Here is a 23,023-nt window from a genome sequence, read left to right as displayed (position 1 = left end):
GGAGAGGGCGTGGGACTCTAACCTCCACTCAGCGATGAACGCAGATACATCCTCCAGTGTGGCGCCCCCTGCTGCATGGAGGTCGTTGTTCGTCTGTCCGTCGAACGTCCCGCACAGGCCCTCGGTGTTGGACCAATCAGAGCTGGGAGCTCGCAGGGTCAGACTCATACCCCAATCAGACACGTCCGCCCGCACAAACGCTCCGGAGGAGAAGGTCATCTAGCGCCCAGAGAGGACAAGGGACCAACATGGAAATGGTGGTGGACTTATGCATAAATACAAGATAAATGTATTTACTAGGGCTGTACATTTAATGTGTTAATTTGATATATTAATTATGCAAAGATTAACACATTAATTTAATTACTGCAATTAATCAATATATATATATACATATTTTGCCTCAAACAAATTAGCAAACTCGGTTGCAAAATGAATTGCTAGGGACTGCAGGTCAATTGCTATGGTATAAGACAAGGGCTTAAAGGACAATGCTCGTTTTTGACAACCTGGACCTTATTTACGACATATTATAAGACGTTTGACTCACCGAGATCACTTTGGTGTAGTTCGGAGGCATGTAGAAGAAATTTAAAATCCAGCGCGAGCCAGTATATCCATGTAATGGCGGCGGTCGGGGCACCAAGAATGCAGTTTCTAAAAATCTATTTTCTGCCGCGAAACGGTTGTTTTCATCAATCTGGCAATCGCTAGTTGATCTTTAGAAACGTCTTTAGACACGAAATAGCTTCCTCACTTGCTCCAGCACGCATGCGCACAGCGTGCTGGAGCAACGATTGCGTGCTGTGCGTATGCCTGCTGGAGCAATTGAGGAAGCTATTTCGTTTCGAAAGACGTTTCTCAAGATCATGGCATGTGAAAACCACAACAGGCCTATGTTCTATGTAAGCACAACTAGCGATTCATCAAGACAGATTGATGAAAACAACCGTTTCGCGGCAGAAAATAGATTTTTTGAAACTGCATTCTAAGTGCCCCGACCACCGCCATTACATGGATATACTGGCTCGTGCTGGATTTTAAATTTCTTTTACATGCCTCCGAACTACACCAAAGTGATCTCGGTGAGTCAAACGTCTTATAATATGTCGTAAATAAGGTCCAGGTTGTCAAAAACGAGCATTGTCCTTTAATGGAAGCATTGCAAATTACATTCTCCAATGCAGCTATAAACTGCCATCGAGAGGCACAATAGTTTTGAAAATCCACAGATGTATTGGCACAAGCTGAATATGCTGCTCAGATTGATTGGTAGCCTTATACAAGATATTACAAATAATAATTTAATATTATTAAATATATTGACTTCTAAAGCCAGCTTTTGTAATGTCTATTCAATGCTTTACTTGTCTGCCATAATAATGTAATGTCTTCATTTGGGGGCTTTTCCCAGATTTTCCCAGAAAAAAATGATATTATATGCGCTGAAATTTTGTTATCGATTAAAAGATCATACAATTAATTAGATACATTTTTCCAAGCAATTGACAGCCCTGGTATTTACATGAACTGCATTTAGCTATTCCAACCCTACAGACAGTAGATGTTCTTTAACTAATAAAAGTCAATCACAGGTAATAAAAACAACAAACGCCCGTCTCCACACGTGTCCGTGGCGGACGGCTCCGCGCACCGTGACCTTGCGACCCTGGTAGGACTCGGCGACGCGGACGCCTCTACTCACCGTGACCTTGCGACCCTGGTAGGACTCGGCGACGCGGACGCCTCTACTCACCGTGACCTTGCGACCCTGGTAGGACTCGGAGACGCGGACGCCTCTACTCACCGTGACCTTGCGACCCTGGTAGGACTCGGCGACGCGGACGGCTCTACTCACCGTGAACTTGCGACCCTGGTAGGACTCTGAAACGCGGACGCCACTCTTCCCCAGGTCCCTGTTCTTCACGGACAGCTGCGGCCTGGTGCTGCCCGGCTCCCCGTTGCACATGTCGAAGGCCACGACGTCGCCGCCGTCACGCACCGCCACGCCGCACGCGCACGAGGTGGCGTCCACCACGCTGCCGCACTCCCACTGGCGCACGTGCACCTGGAAGGGCCAGCGCGCGCTCTGGTACAGCACGAATGTGCCGATCTGGTAGTTGTCGTACTCCCTGGAATGGGGGTAAAAAAACGCGGTTGAGTAGACGGTTATGGTGAGGGGGGCGGCTGTAACTCAGGAGGTAGAGCGGGTTGTCTGGAGATCTTAGGGTCGGCGGTTCGAATCCCGGCTCCTCCTGATGACATGTCGAAGTGTCCTTGGGCGAAGACACTGAACCCCAAATTGCTCCCAATGAGCAGGCTAGCACCTTGCATGGCAGCTGCCACCATTGGTGTGTGAATGTGTGTGTGAAGGGGTGAATGAGAGGCCATTGTAAAGCGCTTTGGATAAAAGCGCAATATAAGTGCAGTCCATTTACAGTACAGTTAAGTTTAAAAGACGCTGTTGTTTGCACAAGGCGTTTGATTGCAAATGGAACCAATGGGCTCCCAAAATGGCAAACCCAATCACCCGACACTCTAGGTGTCCTCAAGCAAACAAATGTGTAAAAAAAAGTCATTAAAATGTAGTATTTTCAACCCAGGTCTGTTTCCTTAGTGGACTAAACACATGAAGCTACTTTGTGCAGACCTAGAGGGAGAGACTGGAGTTACCTGCCATCGAATGTGATGATGTGAGGGTCGGTGAAGGAGTAGCAGTAAGCTGAGGGAACATCCTTAACCAGGACCTGCAAACACAGAACCAACTCACTAATTCATGCCACTATCATCAACCCGCCATTAGTAAATATGGAGCTTAAAATATGTTTGTAAAATTATGTTGGCATACTTTATGACAGCCAGCTATGAAATGAGCAAGTAGTACAGATCTAGCACAGGTAGGTGGGTAGATAGGTAGGTAGGTAGGTAGGTAGGTAGGTACTATAGGTAGGTAGGTAGTTAGTTAGGTAGGTAGGTAGGTAGGTACTATAGGTAGGTAGGTGGATTGGTCGGTAGGTAGGTCAGTAGGTAGATACAAGGTAGGCAGGTAGGTAGGTAGGCACTATACTGTAGGTAGGTAGGTCGGTCGGTATCCACAAACACTCTCCTAGGCCAGGACCTTTACCTGCACGCTCTGAGGCGTGTAGCCGGTCCAGAGGAAGTTCTGTGTGTCTATAGGACTGACGGAGATCTCAGAGGTCCTGTCCCCATCCGTCATGAAGTCTGTCACGGCGCTGTAGTGGACCAGGGCGCGGCTGCACACGCCGGCCCGGCACGGACCCTGGGGGAGCTGCACCACGCAGGTGGACAGAACCACCTCAGGACCCTGCTGCTCACCTGGGAGAGGCAGGCAGGAACATTAGGGGGGGGGCGGTAGGTAGGTAGGTAGGTAGGTAGGGAGGTAGGTAGGTAGGTACTATAGGAAGGTAGGTAGGTACAGTAGGTAGGTAGGTAGATAAGTAGGTAGATAAGTAGGTAGGTAGGTAGTTAGGTAGGTAGGTAGATAAGTAGGTAGGTAGGTAGTTAGGTAGTTAGGTAGGTAGGTATATAAGTAGGTAGGTAGGTAGGTAGTTAGGTAGGTAGATAAGTAGGTAGGTAGGTAGGTAGTTAGGTAGGTAGGTAGATAAGTAGGTAGGTAGGTAGTTAGGTAGTTAGGTAGGTAGGTAGATAAGTAGGTAGGTAGGTAGGTAGGTGGATAAGTAGGTAGATAGGTGGGTGGGTAGGTAGGTAGGTAGGTAGGTAGGTAGGTAGGTGGATAAGTAGGTAAGTAGGTAAGTAGGTACGTAGGTAGGTAGGTAGGTGGGTAGGTAGGTAGGTAGGTAGGTAGGTGGATTGGTCGGTTGGTAGGTCAGTAGGTAGATACAAGGTAGGTAGGTAGGTACTGTAGATCGGTCGGTAGCTTGGTTAGTAGGTCTGTACTTTATTGATGCCTGGGGGGGAAGCTGCACAAGGTGGGGAGGTTAGTAGGAAGGTTATTGTCCTGTCAGTAAACAATGGACGAGGTAACAAAGAGCCAGGCCACTTAAAGCCCTTGCTGTTCACACTGAGGAGTGCTGCGTGTCACATGACTGGCCGAGCCTCTACCTGTGCTGCTGGTGCTCAGGTGAATGGACAGGGCGCAGGGGGCGGAGTCTCCAGGGCAGGGGACAGGAACGGTGCTCTCCACGGTCAGCTCGTACTCCCTGCTGTCCTCGGACACGCTGGTCTCCTCCGGCCTCAACTGCAGGGAGGAGCACACACACACACACACACACCGGCTGAACGACGGCTGCAGATACGCTAAAACGTTTACTTTGGTAAAGTTAAAGGGAAGTTGTAAACCGCACAACGCAAGGCAAGTTTATTTGTAGAGCACTTTTCAGCAACAAGGCAATTCAAAGTGCTTTACATGAGAAATTAAAGCATCAAGACAAAGTGCAAGAAACACATAAAAGGTCATAAAACGCACACTGATACAAACACACACACACAGTCACAAACACACACACACACACAATCATTGTCATGGTATTCTTCTTTGATGTACCCTGATCCCAGCAAAGAACTCCTCACTCTCCACTGGGATCCCCTGGATGTCCGGTGAGTCTAGAAAGAAACTGGAGCTGCTGCAGTATATCTGGAAAAGAGAGGGAGATAGAGAGAGATAAAGAGAGACACAGAGAGAGAGAGAGAGGGATGGAGAGAGATAAAGAGAGAGACAGAGAGAGGAAGGGGGGAGGAGATAGAAAGAAAGAGAGAGAGAGAAGGACAGGTGAACCGGAGGATACAGTACAGGACAGACATGACACTGCAGTAAAACAATGTGTCCATTCAACTGGAGAGTATGACGTCGTACATCTTTGATGACTGGTGAAAGGTTTCAATGAGTAGCCATTCAATTCTGCTCAAGTTCTTATCTGTCTAAAGAATAGGGTGAGGACTTGTGAATACATCCCAGCAATAATACAAAGGTTATTGTTCAAATAGTCATCAAATAGTGGAATTCAAAGAGACCTGTTTTTTTCTGTTCACTTAAATATAACAATAACTTGCCCTAAGGCCGTTTCAAGAAGGGTGGGAAATACCTCACTCAGTATCTGTGCAAAGGGAAAACATCAATTCACCCCATTTAATAGGCAAGGCAAGTTTATTTGTATAGCTCATTTCATCAACAAGGCAATTTAAAGTGCTTTACATGAGATATTAAAAGCATCAAGACAAAGTGCAACACATAAAAGGTCATATAAAACGAAGGACATTTAAAACAAAATGCTAATAAAATACAGGAATAAAAGTTACAGTGCAGTGTATGAATTAAAAATTATTTGATTTAATAAAAAGCAGCGGAATATGTAGGGGTGGGACCTTTGCCCACCTTCCTTGTTCTCTGTAAAGCGCATTGTGTTGCCTCTGTGTATGAAATGCGCTATACAAATAAAGCTTTGATTGATTGATTGATTGATTGATTGGTTGATTGATTGACTTGACTCACCTTGTCCCCGAGCCTCAGGTTGATCCCATCCAGCTCTATGAAGGCGGAGGTCTGTACGGTGGTCTCCTGCTTGAGCTCCTCCCGGCGGCCCTGGGGGGAGAGTCGGGACCAGGCCACCACGTAGCCCAGGGAGCTGTTCCCGCTCGGGCCCTCGAAGCTGCACTTCAGGTAGACGCCGCTGCCCGACTGCTCCGCCACCACCACGGGCACGGAGGGTGGGGGGGGCTGTTTGGCTGAGGGGGAGGACCAGTATTCTATATTGTATTTGTTCTGTTGTTATTTGTGTATCTGTGTGAACTCGTCAACACTGTAAATGAGGGAAACCTCAGTGCTTTACGAATATAAATAATGGTTTGAAATGAAAATATTGATGTTTAGCACTTGAAAACATAATGCGGTCCAAAGCGCATGATTCTTATAGTCTGATGAAAAAGGGATGGTATCTTCTTCTATTAAAGGTGCAGTGTGTGATTCATCTAGTGGTGAGGTTGCAGATTGCAGTCAACTGAATACAATTACATGGTGCAACAGAGTCTCGAGATACTAGACTTTCAAGATCTCTGCCTATGAAAGTCTGGAGAGATCTCCATTGAAAATCATCACTGGAACAGCGCCGAAAACCGACGCTACCAATCAGAACCACTGCCTACATCTCCAACAGGGTGACGGCTCTGCCTGCTTCTCTATGATTCTATGATGCCCTCCCAACAAACTGGAGTGGAGAATCAAAACAAAATATTCACCGCCCCATTAGGAAGGACCGCCCTAAAGACTTTTTTCAATCTCTTAAATTGTTTCCACCCACTTTTAGTGACGAAATCTGGACGAATGTCTCTAGTCTCTAGTTGAGTGCAGTGTTCAGAGACTGACTTGTGAGTCTAGGTACACAATCCCTATGTAGATAAAAAGGGCTCATTCTCAGGTACCGAAAAAAACAATTATTCTTATTTTCATTTGATTATACACCAATTAAAACATACTTCAGAATATTATATTCCATGTCCGCTATGCCTACACAAAATTCTGTGCACAAAATTTTACACACTGATCCTTTAAAGCTTTGAGTCTCTGAAAGGTTTCAGTAAAGTCAATACTATTATCTAGGAAACAAAAGTCAGACCAAAATACCTACAGCACCTATTGCCCCCCCTCCCCCCCCCCCCCCCCGGGCGTGTCGGCGAGGCGGGACACATGCTCAGCTCGTTAAGCGGACCTGCGAGGGGGCATGTGCTGCATTCCACTCCGCATGGCAACGACTCTGACCCTAATTGTGTTGGTGTCTGCTTTAACAAGACTCCGCCCCCCCCCAGCCCCCCCAGGCTCTGGAGAGAGAGAGAGAGAGAGAGAGAGAGAGTTCCTCACCTGTGCAGGTTCCATCTACGAGAACCTCCTCGGGACCACAGACAGCGGCCCTGGCTGGTACTGAGTCCGGAGAGGACGGCATCTCTGCTGAGTAGACAGGAGAACGGCTCATGATGGTGGTTAACAGACTTAACAGAGTTTTATCTTCACATGACAGGATCTCATTTCCTTTTCTGTGAGGATTCTTCGTAAAGATGTCTCGCACCTTAGTTCGATTTTGAGCAGTGTTACAAGTGTGTCAGTCATAATAAGAGTAGGCCTACTGACAGACAGACAGACAGACAGACAGACAGACAGACAGACAGACAGACAGACAGGCAGGCAGGCAGGCAGGCAGGCAGGCAGGCGGACAGACAGATAGAAAGACAGACAAATACAAACAGGCAGACAGACAGGCAGGCAGGCAGACAGACAGATAGACAGACAGGCAGGCAGACCGATAGACAGACAGACAAACAGGCGGAAGACAGACAGACAGACAGACAGACAGACAGACAGACAGACAGGCAGACAGGCAGACAGACAGACAGACAGACAGGTAGACAGACATGCAGACAGACAGACAGACAGACAGACAGGCAGACAGGCAGACAGACAGACAGACAGACAGACAGACAGACAGACAGACAGGCAGACCGACCGACCGACCGACCGACAGACAGACAGACAGACAGACAGGCAGACAGACAGGTCGTACCCTCAGCGCAGTACCCCATACACCCCTGCGTGGGCTGCAGCAGGTAGACGTAAAACCCCCCGCAGTTGCGTACGGTGACCGGGATGCGGAACAGGCAGCAGTCCTTGCTGCTGCTGGAGAAGAACTGCCAGGCGGCGCACGCGGTCAGCTGCCTGACCTCCAGGGGGCGCGGGAGAGCCTCCCCCTCCCCCAGAGACAGCCACACGGGAGCCTGGGTGCCACAGTGGCTCACCTGGGGAGGGCAGATGGAGAGAGACAGCTCATAGGGAACTCGTCTGACCGCTACGCTCTGCTACCTCGGGGCTACTGGCTGCCCCGTCACTCCGAGGCCCCTGCGGTCGATCGACACGATCGCGGCTCTTCTCTGTCCTGGTCCCGCAGTGGTGGAATAAACTACGCACTGGACAAGACGCAATGTCATGGATAGTAAAAGAAAGCATTTCAGCGTCACGGCTATAACCCAGTGATGCGCCTGACATTGTGAGTGTGGTGACAGCATGACTGAGAGAGAGAGAGAGAGAGAGAGAGAGAGAGGGGGGGGGGCTCAGTGGTAGAGCAGGTCGTCCAATGATCGTAGGGTCGGTGGTTCGAATCCCGCCTCCACCCGTCCACATGTCGAAGTGTCCTTGGGCAAGACACTGAACCCCAAATTGCTCCCAATGAGCAGGCTGGCACCTTGCATGGCAGCTGCCGCCATTGGTGAGTGAATGTGTGTGTGAATGGGTGAATGAGAGGCCATTGTAAAGCGCTTTGGATAAAAGTGCAGTCCATTTATCAAGAGAGAGAGAGAGAGAAAAAGAGTGAGTCATTCTCAGGCTATTTCCTCTGGACACTGACCTATCGTGGCAGACTCCGGTCTCCAGTTATGTGCAGCCTCCACCCACTCCTGAGTGTGCACCCTCCACCCACTCCTGAGTGAGCCCCCTCCACCCACTCCTGAGTGAGCCCCCTCCACCCACTCCTGAGGGAGCCCCCTCCACCCACTCCTGAGTGAGCACCCTCCACCCACTCCTGAGTGAGCACCCTCCACCCACTCCTGAGTGAGCACCCTCCACCCACTCCTGAGTGAGCAGCCTCCACCCACTCCTGAGTGAGCACCCTCCACCCACTCCTGAGTGAGCACCCTCCACCCACTCCTGAGTGAGCCCCCTCCACCCACTCCTGAGTGAGCCCCCTCCACCCACTCCTGAGTGAGCCCCCTCCACCCACTCCTGAGTGAGCAGCCTCCACCCACTCCTGAGTGAGCAGCCTCCACCCACTCCTGAGTGAGCACCGAGGCCCGGAGAGAGAGAGAGGCCATGGGAACCAGGAGTCTGGGAGGCTGGGTGGGGGCTGACGGATCCCTCAGTCTGCACAGCAGGCCAGCACCGGGGGAAATGAGACACCTCATCTCTCCTGTCTCTCTCTCTCTCTGTCTCTCTCCCTAACTCTCTCTCTCTCTCTGTCCCCCGGTCTCTCTCTCCCTCTGTCTCTTTCTCTAACTCTCTCATTCTTCTCTCTCTGTGCCTCTGTCTCTCTCTCTTTCTCTCTCTCTCTGTCTGTCTCTCTCCCTAACTCTGTCTCTCTCAGTCCCTCGGTCTCTCTCTCCCTCTGTCTCTTTCTCTAACTCTCTCATTCTTCTCTCTCTGTGCCTCTGTCTCTCTCTCTTTCTCTCTCTCTCTCTCTGTCTCTCTCCCTAACTCTGTCTCTCTCAGTCCCTCGGTCTCTCTCTCCCTCCCTCTGTCTCTTTCCCAACTCTCTCTCTCTCCTCTCTCTGTGCCTCTGTCTCTCTCTCTCTCTCTTTCTCTCTCTCTCCCCCTCCTTCTCTCTGTCTGGCTGCAGACACCATCAGTTCCTTTGAAAAGAGAGCTCATGTTCACTTCTTGAAGGAGATCCACTTTTCAGCCATGACCGTTCACACTTGATGCAAATCACTTGTCTGGATAAATAAGTACATGATAATCCAATAAATGCATAATACCAATAAATGAATGAATGAATGGATAGGGTTACCTCCACACATTTGGTGGGCATGCTGGCAGGCTTGTCGAAGATCTGGAACTGGTACCAGCCGGGCGTGAGGGAGTGGTCGCAGATGAAGTCCTGCAGGGCCGACTGCTGCAGCCTGCTGGAGCTGAAACTGGTGCTGCGGTACGGGTTCTGGAGGAGGGCGTGGCCTCCTGGAGCACACTCTGGAGGGAGGACTGGACACACACACACACACACACACACACACACACACAACGCACGCACACACACACACACACACACACACACACACACACACACACACTGGAAGTGTTTCTTCACTGGAAGTGCACACTGAACATATCGCACATTCACTCTATGCTCTGAAAACTGTGACATCACAGTCATCTATTCTATGCATTATTCAAACTGCATTTACCAAAACAAAATATATTTTAAATACTATCTTATCAATCTTAAATACTGTTTATTTAATTTGAATTTTGAATTGGCCTACATTTGAATATGGAGCCTCATCCTACTTTCCAGAGTAACACTTTCCAGCTTGATTCAACACAAGGTAAGCTTTTGCTGCAATTTCTTTGCATTATTTTAATCAGAGCGTGTATCCTAAAAGTGTCCCAATATCAAAACCTTGTGTCATTTCAGGAACCATGCAAGGGCAGTTAACCCTGGTGGTCGACCACAGCACTGATCCCCCGACTGTATCTACCCTCCTGCAGCCTGCGAGACATCAGGACCACTCTCAGCATCAGCATCATCATCATTTAAATATTCGCATGCATCTTCATCACCCTCACGACCCCCAGCATGCTGTTGAGGGCACAACCCTGCCTCATCCCACCCGCTCACCAGCACCTCAACTCCAGACTGTTCTCCCTGCGCTGAGGAGCATCTGTGTGGGAGCAGCCAACACCACCACCACCACCACAGCGTCTGCACTCATACAGCCAAGACTGATGGCTGGAACGGCAAATCCAGTCGGCCTATTGGAGGAGGCTAGGGAGGAGGAGATATAGGAGGCTAGGGAGGAGGAGATAGAGGAGGCCAGGGAGGACATAGAGGAGGCCAGGGAGGAGGAGATAGAGGAGGCCAGGGAGGACATAGAGGAGGCCAGGGAGGACATCGAGAAGGCCAGGGAGGAGGACATAGAGGAGGCCAGGGAGGACATAGAGGAGGCCAGGGAGGAGGAGATAGAGGAGGCCAGGGAGGAGGAGATAGAGGAGGCCAGGGAGGACATAGAGGAGGCCAGGGAGGAGGAGATAGAGGAGGCCAGGGAGGACATAGAGGAGGCCAGGGAGGACATAGAGGAGGCCAGGGAGGAGGACATCGAGAAGGCCAGGGAGGAGGACATAGAGGAGGCCAGGGAGGAGGACGTAGAGGAGGCCAGGGAGGAGGACGTAGAGGAGGCCAGGGAGGAGGAGATAGAGGAGGCTAGGGAGGAGGACATAGAGGAGGCCAGGGAGGAGGACATGAAGAAGGCCAGGGAGAAGGACACAGATGAAGCAGAGGAGGACATAGAGGAGACCAAAGAGGAGACAGAGGAGTCCAGGGAGGACAAGGCAGAGAATGAGGCCAAAGAGGAGGCAGAGGAAAATACTGTGGTCCTTGTTGAAAAGGAGGAGCAAGGAAAAGAACAAAGAGGATTGGACATGTTGGAATTGAAGGCGGCCATCACTGTAGAAGATGGTCACAATGCAGATGGATTGAGCAATGGAAAGAAAAATGAAAAAGGGACAGTAGAGAACGAGAGTAAGTCGATTCTAAAAGTTGAGGTGAAGGAGAGGATCAACTGTCCTGAAACAAAAGTTAAAGAAAGAGTGGGCGACAGCTCAGGCTCAAAAGTGTCCACGTCCATTAGGCGAAAAGGAACAAGTGCCAGGTCACACTCCGCCCCCATTATTATTCCTCCAATCAAGAGACGCCTGAGTCAGCAGATGATGCAATCGATCCAAATCTTCCATAAACTCGGTTCCAAACTCCAACCACACAATCACCACTGCCCGTCTGAACAAAAGGAAGTCATTTTGCTGGACCGAGAGCTGCTTGACTTTGAGACGATTCATGTGACTGTCGCAAGCAGTGACTCTTTAGTGATTGAGATTAGACTGACAGAGGCTAAAGTTAAAGATGAGGATATTCCTGTGACTAAAGATACTCCTATCGCGGATCCTCTTCAGTCAACAGAGAACGACAAAGGACCTCTTTCATCTCCGAAACTACAAACCGTCGACAACCCAGCAGCTCCAGTTGCTAAAACCACCCCTTTAAATATCCCTCCACAACAGTCCTCCGCCAAGTTCACCTCCAACCCCGTCTCCTCCCAAACTCCCTCCCCAAGAACACTCTACGATGACCCAGCACGGTCCCAGACCGCCACATCGCCGGTCCCGCCGACCGAACCCCTCACTCCGGATCGCCGCCCCTCTCCACCTCGCAGAAAACGGGGTCCCCGCCGACGTAGGCACTCTCCGGTTCCCCGGTCCGACCGCCGTGATACCGGGCCCCGGCACCGCTGGAGATGCCCGCTGCCCTGCCCCTTCCCCCGGCCGCGCCAAGCCTCCGTGCCCATCTCGCTCTGGCAGAGGAAGGAGAGGGAGTGCATGCGGAGGGGAGCTCAGGCTCTCAGAGAGCGGGCGGCTCGGGTCACCAAACTGGGCTTGGACCACAATGTGTTCATCACCAAGGAGGAGTTCACTCTGGACAAGTACCTGGACGTCTTAAAGGAACCCCGCAAGACCATGTGCACCATAAGCACCTTTAAGAGTCTTTTGGCTGTCTGTAAGGAATGAATTGTCCTTTTGTTGATGATCTGCCAGTATGTGTGTCATAATCATTTGTATCCATGATTTAATGCGTTGACTTACAAACCGTCTTATAAAACGTCTTCTTTAGAATGCCTTTGGTTTTTTGCCATAATCTATTTGTGTGTGGTATTCTGGTCCTCCTGTGTACATCTAAGCTTTTCTGTATCGGATGAAAGGAACCCTGCTGGGAGCAGCCTCAGCTCTTGGAAGTGTATAGTTATGAGAGGATCCGTTTCAGAACAAGGACTTTCCAATGATGATTAGGAACCGAGCTGAGGCCAAAGCTAACATCATTACTATTTATGGCGCTCGAAGTCAGGATCACTTCAGTCCCTGGCAGGATGTGACTGCTGGCGTCCACACGGCCCATTCTGAGATATGGGTTCACATATGAGGTGGCATAGAAGAGGAAACCATTCAGAGGTACAGTACTTGTTAGTCATCAAATGTGGTTGAACACTGCTGGAGCCGTCATATGTATGCTTCCAATAAGCATGTTTAGGGGAGCTTCAAAGAAACCGAGTTCTCAGTATAAGGTCAAATGTGAATTTGAAACAGGAGGGATAGTATTTACTTGGAGCATACCAAAGCAAGACTTGCGGGTGTTTCACTATAACATGAAAGGCATCGCCTCTACAACTATGCAGGGAAGTGAGAAGCCTACAGCACACAGCTGCTCTACAGTAATGTTTGGGTAGTTGCCACAGAAACATTGTTGATTGTGACAGCATAGGTAATAGTTCATTAACATTCTAAATTGGACAGTTCCATCACTTGAATATTCTCAAATGTGCTGAGTATAAGAACATCAGACGTCCCAACATGGATTTCCAGTGCAATTATCAGCCCCTCGTAATACAACAAGATAATGGTAAGCGTTTGATATTAGGAAGCTGCTTAAAGAAAATACAAAACACTACAGCTATGAATCACAATAATGCCATATTATGACATTAACTATTTAATGTCAACCTTTAACAAAAATAGATTGATGTTAGCAGGGGTGACTAAAGAAGTGTGTATCCTAAAGGCTAAATTGCAGAAATGTTACAGTTTTTACATTACGTGACGGTTAAAGTGGGTATTCTGTGTGTCCATAGATAAACAAGTGGGTAAACTCTGTATACCTTCATAGACCCTCCTCCACACCGCTGGATGTTAACTATGTAGTCCTCACACAGCAGGCTACATCAATGTAATTCTGATCCTATTCGTTACACAGGAGTGTCTGAGAGAACCGATAGAACCGCAGGTCTGGCCAGTGTTCCCACAGAGCCCCCAGCCTTCAGAGGCATTAGCCAACCATACATTCCTCTGATGAACTATGTGTGCGCCCCACGAGCTCAGGCTCCTCTAGTAATGCCCCTGACACAAACGTGGCCCACTGGCCCCCCCCACCCCTTCAGCTATGTTCCAGCCCAGCGGGGTGCACTGCCCTCTGGGTTAGCGGTTCATCCAGGACATCCCATAATGACGCTGGAAGCGGGGAAGGCCAAGGGGAAGAGACAGAGAGACGCTGTGTCACTGGCGGAGAGAAAACGCAGCAGTTTCTCAGAGAAGTACAGGAGACTGATGGAAGTGATGGGAAAGTCCCAAATGTCCCCAGCGCACGCGCAACCAAGGTTGGGTAACGGAATCGATGTGTACAGGAGACGGCAGGAGGGAGACATGAAGACGAGAACTCTTCGATGTCACACAGAGGACAAACAGGATGAAGACATCGGTACTTCTGAAGGAGCATCAATTCATCTGAAGGGAAAAAAAGCATCAGGGCAAAAGCCGAAGGCTCCGTTTTCTACAGAGGAACTAGAGAAGAACATCAAAAGGAATGGGAATACTGAAAACGATGAACCACAAACCAAGAAAGTAAGAGATGAGAAAAAGAAAACAATGGTTGAAATGGATGATGATGGAGTTAAGGATAAGGACCACAGATGCTTGTCTGCAATGCCAATCTCCTCAAAAGTGCCAGTCAAGCAGGAACCCGACACCGGCAGCCAAGTATGTAGCGGTAGCCTCATTAACCATGACACAACAGTGACAGAAGGACATGCCGCTGCAGGAGACGACAGGAGCTTTCAGAGCCCTCACAACATCCCTCATCCTCGGCCGCACCTGGCCTGTCCACTCCTCCAGACCGGCCGTGACGGGACCTCTCACAGCCAATGTCCTGAGATACCCTTCAGCACCATAACCCTGTCGGAGTGGGCGGCACTCACGGACGCGTTTCCCTTCCCGCCCTGGCCCCGGGAGTCGAAGGCGCGTGCGGGTGAGGACACGGAGAGAGGTTCTTCCTCCACCTCCGGTGACAGCACAATAGATTACAGTCAATGAGGGCGGTAGGTATGTGCGCTGAGAAGGCGGTGTCAATGATGAATGAACAGGTCTCAACTTCTACGAAAGCCACAATTTAGGAGCAGTGCTAGCAGATGGACGAATGGTAGCCTAGTGGGGGCAAAAAAGGCCTATTTAACTTTGAAGTTGGACCAAAGAGGTTGCAAACAGAAGCTATTAATAAATCACATATTTTCAGCATTGAAATTTGATGTCGTTTTCTTTCAATATGCTTTGGAAATAACGATATATTTTTCTGAGAGATTCCAAAATAGCCAACTGTTCAATGCTGTTCAACAATCATATAAATAGCAATAACCCTTATGACACTTTTCAACTCAACACTAAAAACTCTCAACATTCAAACGCATTAGGCACACATTATTTGAACACATAATCAACGTACCTGTTTGACAATACATTGTATTTCGAAGTAGGCCTAAAGCGATAAGGTAGGAAAGAATCTCCAAAACAAATTTAAGTTTCATCTTCCCTTAGGAACTTGCAGTCTAGCCTTCCAAAACGACTCGTTTTCGAAGGTTCTTCTCGACTCAAACGTGCCGCCGGTTTTCCACAGTTTGTAGTAAAATAAGTAGAAATAGGCTAAACGAAGAGGCATTCGTGTACAACCTCTAACGGATAGTCAAATGGAAGTCCGTCTGAAGATGTTCTCGAGACTGGGGAGGAGGAGAGCAGACGTCTCCGGCACACCGGGACTGCGGCGCGTGACCACAAACTCCGCAAGCAGCAGCATAATTAGGAGGGGCATCCTTTTAACGGTAGCCTACACCGTATATCTCGACCGAATCGACAACAAAACAACACGTTTTTAACAAGAAATAAGCTATAAGAGGATTGGAGAGTCAAGTCATTCAGATGGAACAACAGGAATTTAGGGTCATTGACGTGGTCGTTCCTGTGTCTGAGATGGATGAAGTTCAAGAGAAGTTCAGCATCAGGATTGTTCCATAAGGAGAGTTGTGTGAGCTACACTGTAGGCCTATATCCCATTTAGGTTAATTCGGTTATATTTTTGTAGGCAACATACTAAATATGATCATGTAGGCTATAATTTCTGTCGTGGATTAATCTACATTAGGTGTAAGATAATACACTTCATTTGATAAAAGCCATGTGAACTAGCCGAACTCAAGGCCAACGGGCTGCTGGATATGATATCATGCCATCAATTAGTCTATTATTCCTCGCACATTCAGAAAACAAAAGAAGAAGAACACTTAACATATTCACCAAAACAATTGAGATTTAAATTGTGGACGCCCCTTGAGATTCTGGGCACAAGTTAATTTGCCTCATAATTAATTACCGTGTGTTCTGTAATTAGACACATTTCATATAGGCTACCCATATGAAAGCAGTAAAGTGAAATTGAGGAGAGGTGATGAGCCTATTCTAGAGTACAATTAATTTCCTAATCTTTCCAAATGTTGTTTTCTCTCAAATTCTCCTGTGCTTATCCATGTTAGAATGATGTCTGTTCACTGGGCAGTCGAGGGATATTTAATTAGTCACCCGTCCAAATCACAAAACCAGATGGTCACACTGTATCTTTCAGGGAAATGGATTTGGCCAAAGAAAGATTTTGGAAGATCCAGATATCACGTTCATATCAACTCTAAACTAAGTTTTCCATTCTCACATTAAAAGACATTTTGCAACCACATCCCTAGGTAGCTGCCTTTCCATTGTTAAGAGTGGATGGAGACCCTTTCCAACATTCCAACTCTGATGGCTCTCTGAAGACCACGGTTTCGACTATTTCCTAATGATGTCGTTATCATTTAGAAGTTTGGGAGGCAATTGAAAAACATAGAAGAGCCTTAACACGGTTATTATAACAGAGAACACAATCTGTCAAGACAGTGTTAACTGTAAGACTTGAGAGAAGTGTCACATCACTGAGACCATCTGTTGAAACAGTCTTCTTGTCCCATAGATGTTGCCATCACTCATAGAGAACACAGCCTATTTAGGTTCCTCCTATCCATCTGTCAGGAGCTCCAAACTGTTGACATGACGGCATAGTTAAGTACGGCCCAGTGACTCAGACACATGTACAAACATACTCAGCCTGACCTCACTACATACTGTCATTTCTTGGCTATTGTATTTTAGTGCATGCAAAATATATAAATATGTCAATTAATTTATTCAAAAGGTAGGTTGGTGGGTTTTGTTTTCAATCACTTCCCAGACCACAATCGTCAAATCATGTGTGCTGAAAAAAACCTTGACGGCAATCAGAAAAACAGCAGCTCTGAAAGTCCGCGTTCTATTTCCACCGGACCTCCAAGCTCTCGCGCTCCAGGAGGGTGGCTGACCGTCCTGTCCAGAGCCCTGTCTGCTTGACTCCCAGGCAGAGGAGAACAAGCTATCCCTCGTAAATCTCTTGGACCATCAGCCTGAGTGAGCCTGGAATAGCCATCAGGTAAAACTTCAGTGCGTGTCGTAGACTTTTCCCCTCCCCATCCACTCTCCCACACGACCTGTAATTACTGTCAATTTGCTTCCTTGTGTCTTTGTTGCAAATCGTTAGGAAAGTGCATTCTTAATCAGACAGTCAGAATTTCTCATGCAGCTGTAAATTATTGTGTATGCATTACTATATATATACTACTGTAAAAACTGTAGTTGTCCATATATAAGGGCAATTTATGTCTAATCTATGAACTGATTAAACAATTTGAATGCCATGAACACTGAGTTAGTCTAATAGTTTAAGCACATGACCTCATTTTGAGCAATTTTGCTTAATTACAATCAGTAATGCACACATGGAGTGAGGAGATTAGCTGTATGTCCCAAGCCTCCCCTGAGAAATCTGATATCAGATAGATGAGCCATGGAACAAACCTGCTTATAATTACCTGGAACTCCACCACTTATACAAATCCTGATTGCATGCCTTAAGTTTAGGTGCTTATCCCTTAAGTACTGTTTACATACAATACCTTTCCCATACATAAACAGAAATAACATGTCTACATGATGTATGTTTAGAAAGTTTATTATTCAGCTCTGCATATTTCCTCTTTTTTTTTTTTTTAACCTTAAGAACATTAAACATGTTTGACTGTACAACCACAGTATAGATCATGAAGCAATTTAATCTGAACCACTGATTATAGGAAGCACACATAGTAGATGTAGACAGAGACACGGCAGTCCTGTGATTTATGGTAGGATAAAATGTCTATAACTTTTGATGTACTGACAAGCCTTAAAGGGTCATTACTGTGGTAATCTTGTCCATGCGCTGATTACGCAACAGGTGAACCAATCCTGAGGCTAGAGCCAAACAGGTCTAGACATGCGCTCCACTCACCTACCAACCCCACTTCTGTTTATTGTCCTCTCTCTCTCTCTCTCTCTCTCTCTCTCTCTCTTTCTCTCCCTTTCTCTATCTTGCTTTCTCTCATAGCATTAAGACAGCACCCTGATTTAAACCTCACCCGAGGACTCGTGCTTAAATGAAGGGTGAAAGTGCTTACTTAAGCCCTACCCAGACTAGGGAAACATTTCCTTTCGGCGTCTTTGATCACCACAGAGAACCAAACATAGATTCCTCAGTTGAGGGCCAAATGCATTATTCTTGAATACTGTATACTACATAGTGTAGTATACTGAAAAACAACAACAATGGTCTAGCAGTTACTTCTGTTTCTGCTTTGATTTTTAATGGCCACCATTCTAAACCAGGAAGGCCTCCATTCTCCATTCTCCTTTCACAAACAGGGTGAAGGTACCAGAACACAAGAACAGGCTCTCGGTTTGAGGACGTGGGCAAGAACGACAGAAACTGAGCCCCTCTGTTGCTCTGGCGGCGACGCTCCGTCAACGGTAAAAACAGACGTCGGGGTCCTGTCATGCGGGCGGGGGGGGGGGGGGGGGGGGGGGGGGGGCGGTAGCCCCAGCGGTAAGAGACAGGGCAGCATTGAGCTGAGGAGGGAATATGAAACTGCTCAGTAATGAGCTCAGCAGTTTATTGGAGAAGCTTCTCCACAGCCCACATCCTCACATCTGTCCTCTCCGCCGTCAGCTGCCCTTTTCTGTTTGCTTTCATTCTGGTCACTCTGTATCCTTCGTCTTTTCTTATAAGATCTAGGTTACCGGTTCACCATGAAGCAACCATTCTCTCATGCTGTCACAGCAGGATTTGTTAGTGGTAATTTGCTCTTTCTGCCTAAACAATGATGGCTGACATTTTCAGTCAGACAACCTGCACTTGTTAACTGGAAGCTGTTCCTAAACACTATTCAGCGAGGTCAACAGTAGCATCTCTGGTTGCCCGCTTTGACAAAAGCTCCATAATTGGTTCAGCCGAGCCACTGGATACAATGACCAACTGTATTCGAACATGCAGCTGAAAAGGCGAAGGTTGACTCCTGGCCCAGTCTCTCAGCTTTATAGGGCCAGTGAGGTCAGCTTCTCCACAGGGGCTCTGTGACCCTAGATCAGGTTTCCTGTTACCTTTGCCCCCGTCTCATCAGCTGTCCTGACAGGTCCAAACAAAATGGCCACCACAACAACTGCGTAAATAACCTCTCCTATTCAGTAGGTGTTAGTGTAAAGGGATCCTCTCCACTACGTCTGACCACAGTAAATCGCAGCTGTGACCTTCGACCTCCACTGTCTGTGGCCAATCCTGACGTCTCTTTCCTTATTCACCACAGGATATTGAGAAGTGCAGTCAGTGCAGTCAATATTTCCCATTTAATGTCACCAAATAGACACTAAAGACATGATGGCCAATGGATATACTATTTCGGACACAGTGGTGCAATAGCGATGATACATACTTTATTTAGGCCTATCTATTTCTGTTTTCCTTCAAATGTACCTGTGTATGCACACTGACCGCAGAATGTTTACATAGACCATACTGTACTTCTTTTTGACTCAGCTGCTAAAAAGCCATGATGAAAGAGAGGAGATTTATTAAGTGAAGGTAAGACTCGCTCCTGGCCGCCTGAGTTTAGTCTGTAAAAGTGCCTTCCTCTTGCTAGTGGACATAAAACATCTGTCTGGTCCAGAGAAGGATACTGCAGCAACCAAGTCTGGAGGAGGCATCATCTCCCGTCTCCTGAGACTTTCCAGGAACAGGTAGAATGATCTCTACTAAGGTACAGTGCTGCACGTTGTTATATTAGTAGTGGAATTTTGCATAACCTGATTTTGCCTCAAAGACAAAAAATTATATAAAGATGTATCAATGATAGAGTGATAACTCTTTCAACAGGCCCAGATGTGAGTGTAAACTGACTGAAAAATTCTTTCAATACCAGCTGCATTTTTGTAAGTACAGGGCGTGGCGCCATCTAGTGGCTTAGCTTGGCTGCACCCTTTCTGGCTGCAGTGAAAACTATTCACAACATACAGTATCTCACTCCTTCAGTGTACTGTAGACTGACGGTATGAATTGTTTTGTGTCTTCAAGGGTCAAATTTGAATGATCTCAGTGAAATTAGCACTACAAAATGCAGTAATCATTTAATACTGTTCTAGAAAAGCCTAAATAGCACACTGTCCTTGGAACTAGGAGGCATCAATCACATTCCTCAAATGTGCACACTTCAAAATTGCTTGGTACTGTAATTTCTTTTAAATAATTTGATGGGCACTTAATATGTGGCTTGATATTGGCATTCCGAAGGCATGTTGTTCCTCGGTTGCTAGGATATTGTTTTCTCTTTTTTCCCGCTCTCCTGCTGGCTCAGGCCTTTTGCTTTTTCTTTATTTAAAATCTCCCGACCCTGGTCACTTAGCAACCCACTTTTATTGTATTCAGCTAAGCTGCTTCCCTCTGCGCCGTCCCCTGGACATAAGATTAAACACAACACCCTGAACATTCAACCTGCTGTGATTTTCAACATGTCTCTTCTGTAACAGGTACATCTATATGCACTGACAGATCTCTCAGGAATTATAAGGTAAGAACAATTTTAATGTACCACTGCAAAGAAAGACAACTTCAAAAATAAAGCCGTACATGAGCAACTGATACAGTTTAGTGAATAACTGACACACAGCATGTCTTCTGTGTCTACAAAGTGTTTAAATGCTAGACTACTCTATGAAAGTATGAATTGCAAAAGTCTACAATTCTTGATCTTTTCCCAGCCAGGTTACCATCTCATCTGTACTAAGGAGCCCTGAGAGCTAAACTGAAGCTAGGAGCTAAACTAGAATCTACGACTCTTATTGACCTTTATGATGTCACAATGAATCCTCAAAGTCAGTTGGATCCACAAGCATCCGTCTATTTTGACAGAAAAAACATATTCTCTGCAAGTAGGGACCTGGCCACCACAAGAAGCAAAGCCTTTATCCTCCCTGAATCTCCAAATCAGATCGATGTGTCGAACATGAAGGCACCTGATTTCACGCCTAAACTGTACAGATCTCTGAGATCAATCCCCAGAGAGAAGGGCAGAAAAACCTGCCCATCTTTAGTGATGGTTGACCCCAGTGAGTCGGTCGTCAGACCTGAGAAAGTGATCACAAATATTCTACCTGAGATCCACCAGAGGAAAGCACTCCCATCGTTCAGTACTTCCTTCAGACCACAAGACTCCTTAGAATCCAAACTGATGTTCGTTAAAACAGGGAAATATCCTACTGGACCTTACAAGAACCCTAAGCCACATGATTTTAGACCGGTAAGGTACTGTACTGAAAGGTAGCCTACTGTACTTGAAATGACTAAATTGTAGTCATTTATGTGTGTGCTTTCATGTATGAACACTAGATGGCACTAGAGATACCAAAGACCCGTGCACGCCACATAAACATAATGACATGTACAAATTTGATTTCAGCTAGAAGAAGACATGCCAAACATAGTGACCACGTCTGAAAAGGAAGTGAATTTCAAATCTCAGCACCTGTGCATGAGTGAGTGCTACTGCAGACAACATGTTTGAGACCATACAATCTAGCTTGGTCTTTAGCCTATCAATGACAGTGCTAGAGAAAATCCCCCTGCAAAATACTGGTGATCATTCTGTTCCAGTTCGGGGTACCGGATCTGAACCAGACTTTAATTTGAGGGAGTTATTTTGGAAGATGGACACCTTCAAACCAGCAGAGCCCAGATGGGAGGCTCAGCTCATTCTGCCAATGCTTCCCTGGCCTCCAAAATCAGCCTCGTACACAGTGAGTGGGCGTGTTCACTCCAAAACACTCAAAACAATTCAGAAATACTGTAATCAGAGGTTACCTGATATATTTTCTGATTTACAGAGGCACAGGCGCAAGAGAGGAGTCTACACTGCATTCATGGACAGAGCTGAAGAGAAGATTTCCAGCTCGTGGAAGAATGGATGATGCGTTGATCTCCTAAGCTTGCCATGCCCTACGGCAGCCGTGTAGCATGATGTGCGTTTTGGCTTCTCAAGAATCCCTTGCATGTTGGCTCTATTCTGGGTGTGAAAAACATATTCGGTAGGCTATTTGAACATTTAGAGGATGTGAAAGACATGCTACTGAGTAAAAAATTAATTAATTACAAAGTACTGAATAAATTATTTTCATAGTTTTATTGAACATGGGTTTTGTGAATACCCTGTGGCTTATTTTGATATTTAGAGCAGTAGCCGTCCCAAAGCCCTTCAGCCCATGAAGACTATGAGTAAAAAATAATAGCCTATGGACACCACCGACTTGGGGATCTAGTCTAGTCTGGGTCTAAAGACCTAAAAAAGCTTTTTGTGTGTAATGTATAGGCCTAGGCTATATATGTTATATCTTAATTTGTGTCTCTTTTCTTCATGACTTTGTGATTGTTTCAGCATTTTGAGATTGTTTCGACAATGAACTGCGTTACAAATAACATGATGTATAATTCTTATTAGGATATTATGATTATGATTAATAATAATATTTAATATTATTATATTAATGTTGGCTGATACGTATCAATATTGTACGTATTGTACAACTGGGGTGAGTTCAGCCCCAACAAAACTTTGCAAAACGTTTATTGAAACGGAAAAGGTGGTGTGAACACCCTCTGTTACATAAGCGTTGCACCTTTGGCAGTTGAGAAGAACCAGTACGGCGGGGTTTATCCATTTATCAGTAACAACTCTGACACGCGCACCAAAACCGTAGCAAAGCGGTGCACACCGTTCTCAGATAACTCAGCCCTGGATACAACATGCAGATCTAATTCTGTGCTCAATATCACTTATGCCAGCCTAACAAAAAGTATAGGCTAACTGATATATATATATATTTTTTATAAAGACTTGGAATCATAACATTATTATCTCTACATCCTACCACTGCTTTTCCCCTTTAGGCTATTGACCAATCAATTTAAACGTAAACATCAGTATGACTCATGGGGCGGCGCTGTTTCAA

The 23,023-nt window shown here is 46.8% G+C and overlaps 1 protein-coding gene across 1 annotated transcript in view; it reads right to left on the bottom strand.

Moving 5' to 3' along the window:
• The window catches only part of vwde (von Willebrand factor D and EGF domains), a gene marked incomplete at its 5' end in the record, with an annotated part of 30,262 nt that extends 15,136 nt beyond the window's left edge, over nucleotides 1-15,126 (bottom strand). Inside the window, 11 exons of the mRNA XM_084444574.1 lie at nucleotides 23-219; nucleotides 1,859-2,132; nucleotides 2,674-2,747; nucleotides 3,125-3,336; nucleotides 4,084-4,219; nucleotides 4,526-4,615; nucleotides 5,471-5,703; nucleotides 6,833-6,919; nucleotides 7,530-7,761; nucleotides 9,522-9,712; nucleotides 15,045-15,126. Of these exons, the coding sequence (XP_084300700.1) occupies nucleotides 23-219; nucleotides 1,859-2,132; nucleotides 2,674-2,747; nucleotides 3,125-3,336; nucleotides 4,084-4,219; nucleotides 4,526-4,615; nucleotides 5,471-5,703; nucleotides 6,833-6,919; nucleotides 7,530-7,761; nucleotides 9,522-9,712; nucleotides 15,045-15,126 (1,808 nt within the window). The remainder of the gene's footprint in view (nucleotides 1-22; nucleotides 220-1,858; nucleotides 2,133-2,673; nucleotides 2,748-3,124; nucleotides 3,337-4,083; nucleotides 4,220-4,525; nucleotides 4,616-5,470; nucleotides 5,704-6,832; nucleotides 6,920-7,529; nucleotides 7,762-9,521; nucleotides 9,713-15,044) is intronic.
• Nucleotides 15,127-23,023: the final 7,897 nt, after the last annotated feature.

The sequence above is a fragment of the Borostomias antarcticus genome (assembly GCF_949987555.1).
Source record: "Borostomias antarcticus genome assembly, chromosome: 10".
NCBI lineage: Eukaryota > Metazoa > Chordata > Actinopteri > Stomiiformes > Stomiidae > Borostomias > Borostomias antarcticus.
This window is presented reverse-complemented; position numbering and strand designations above follow the sequence as displayed.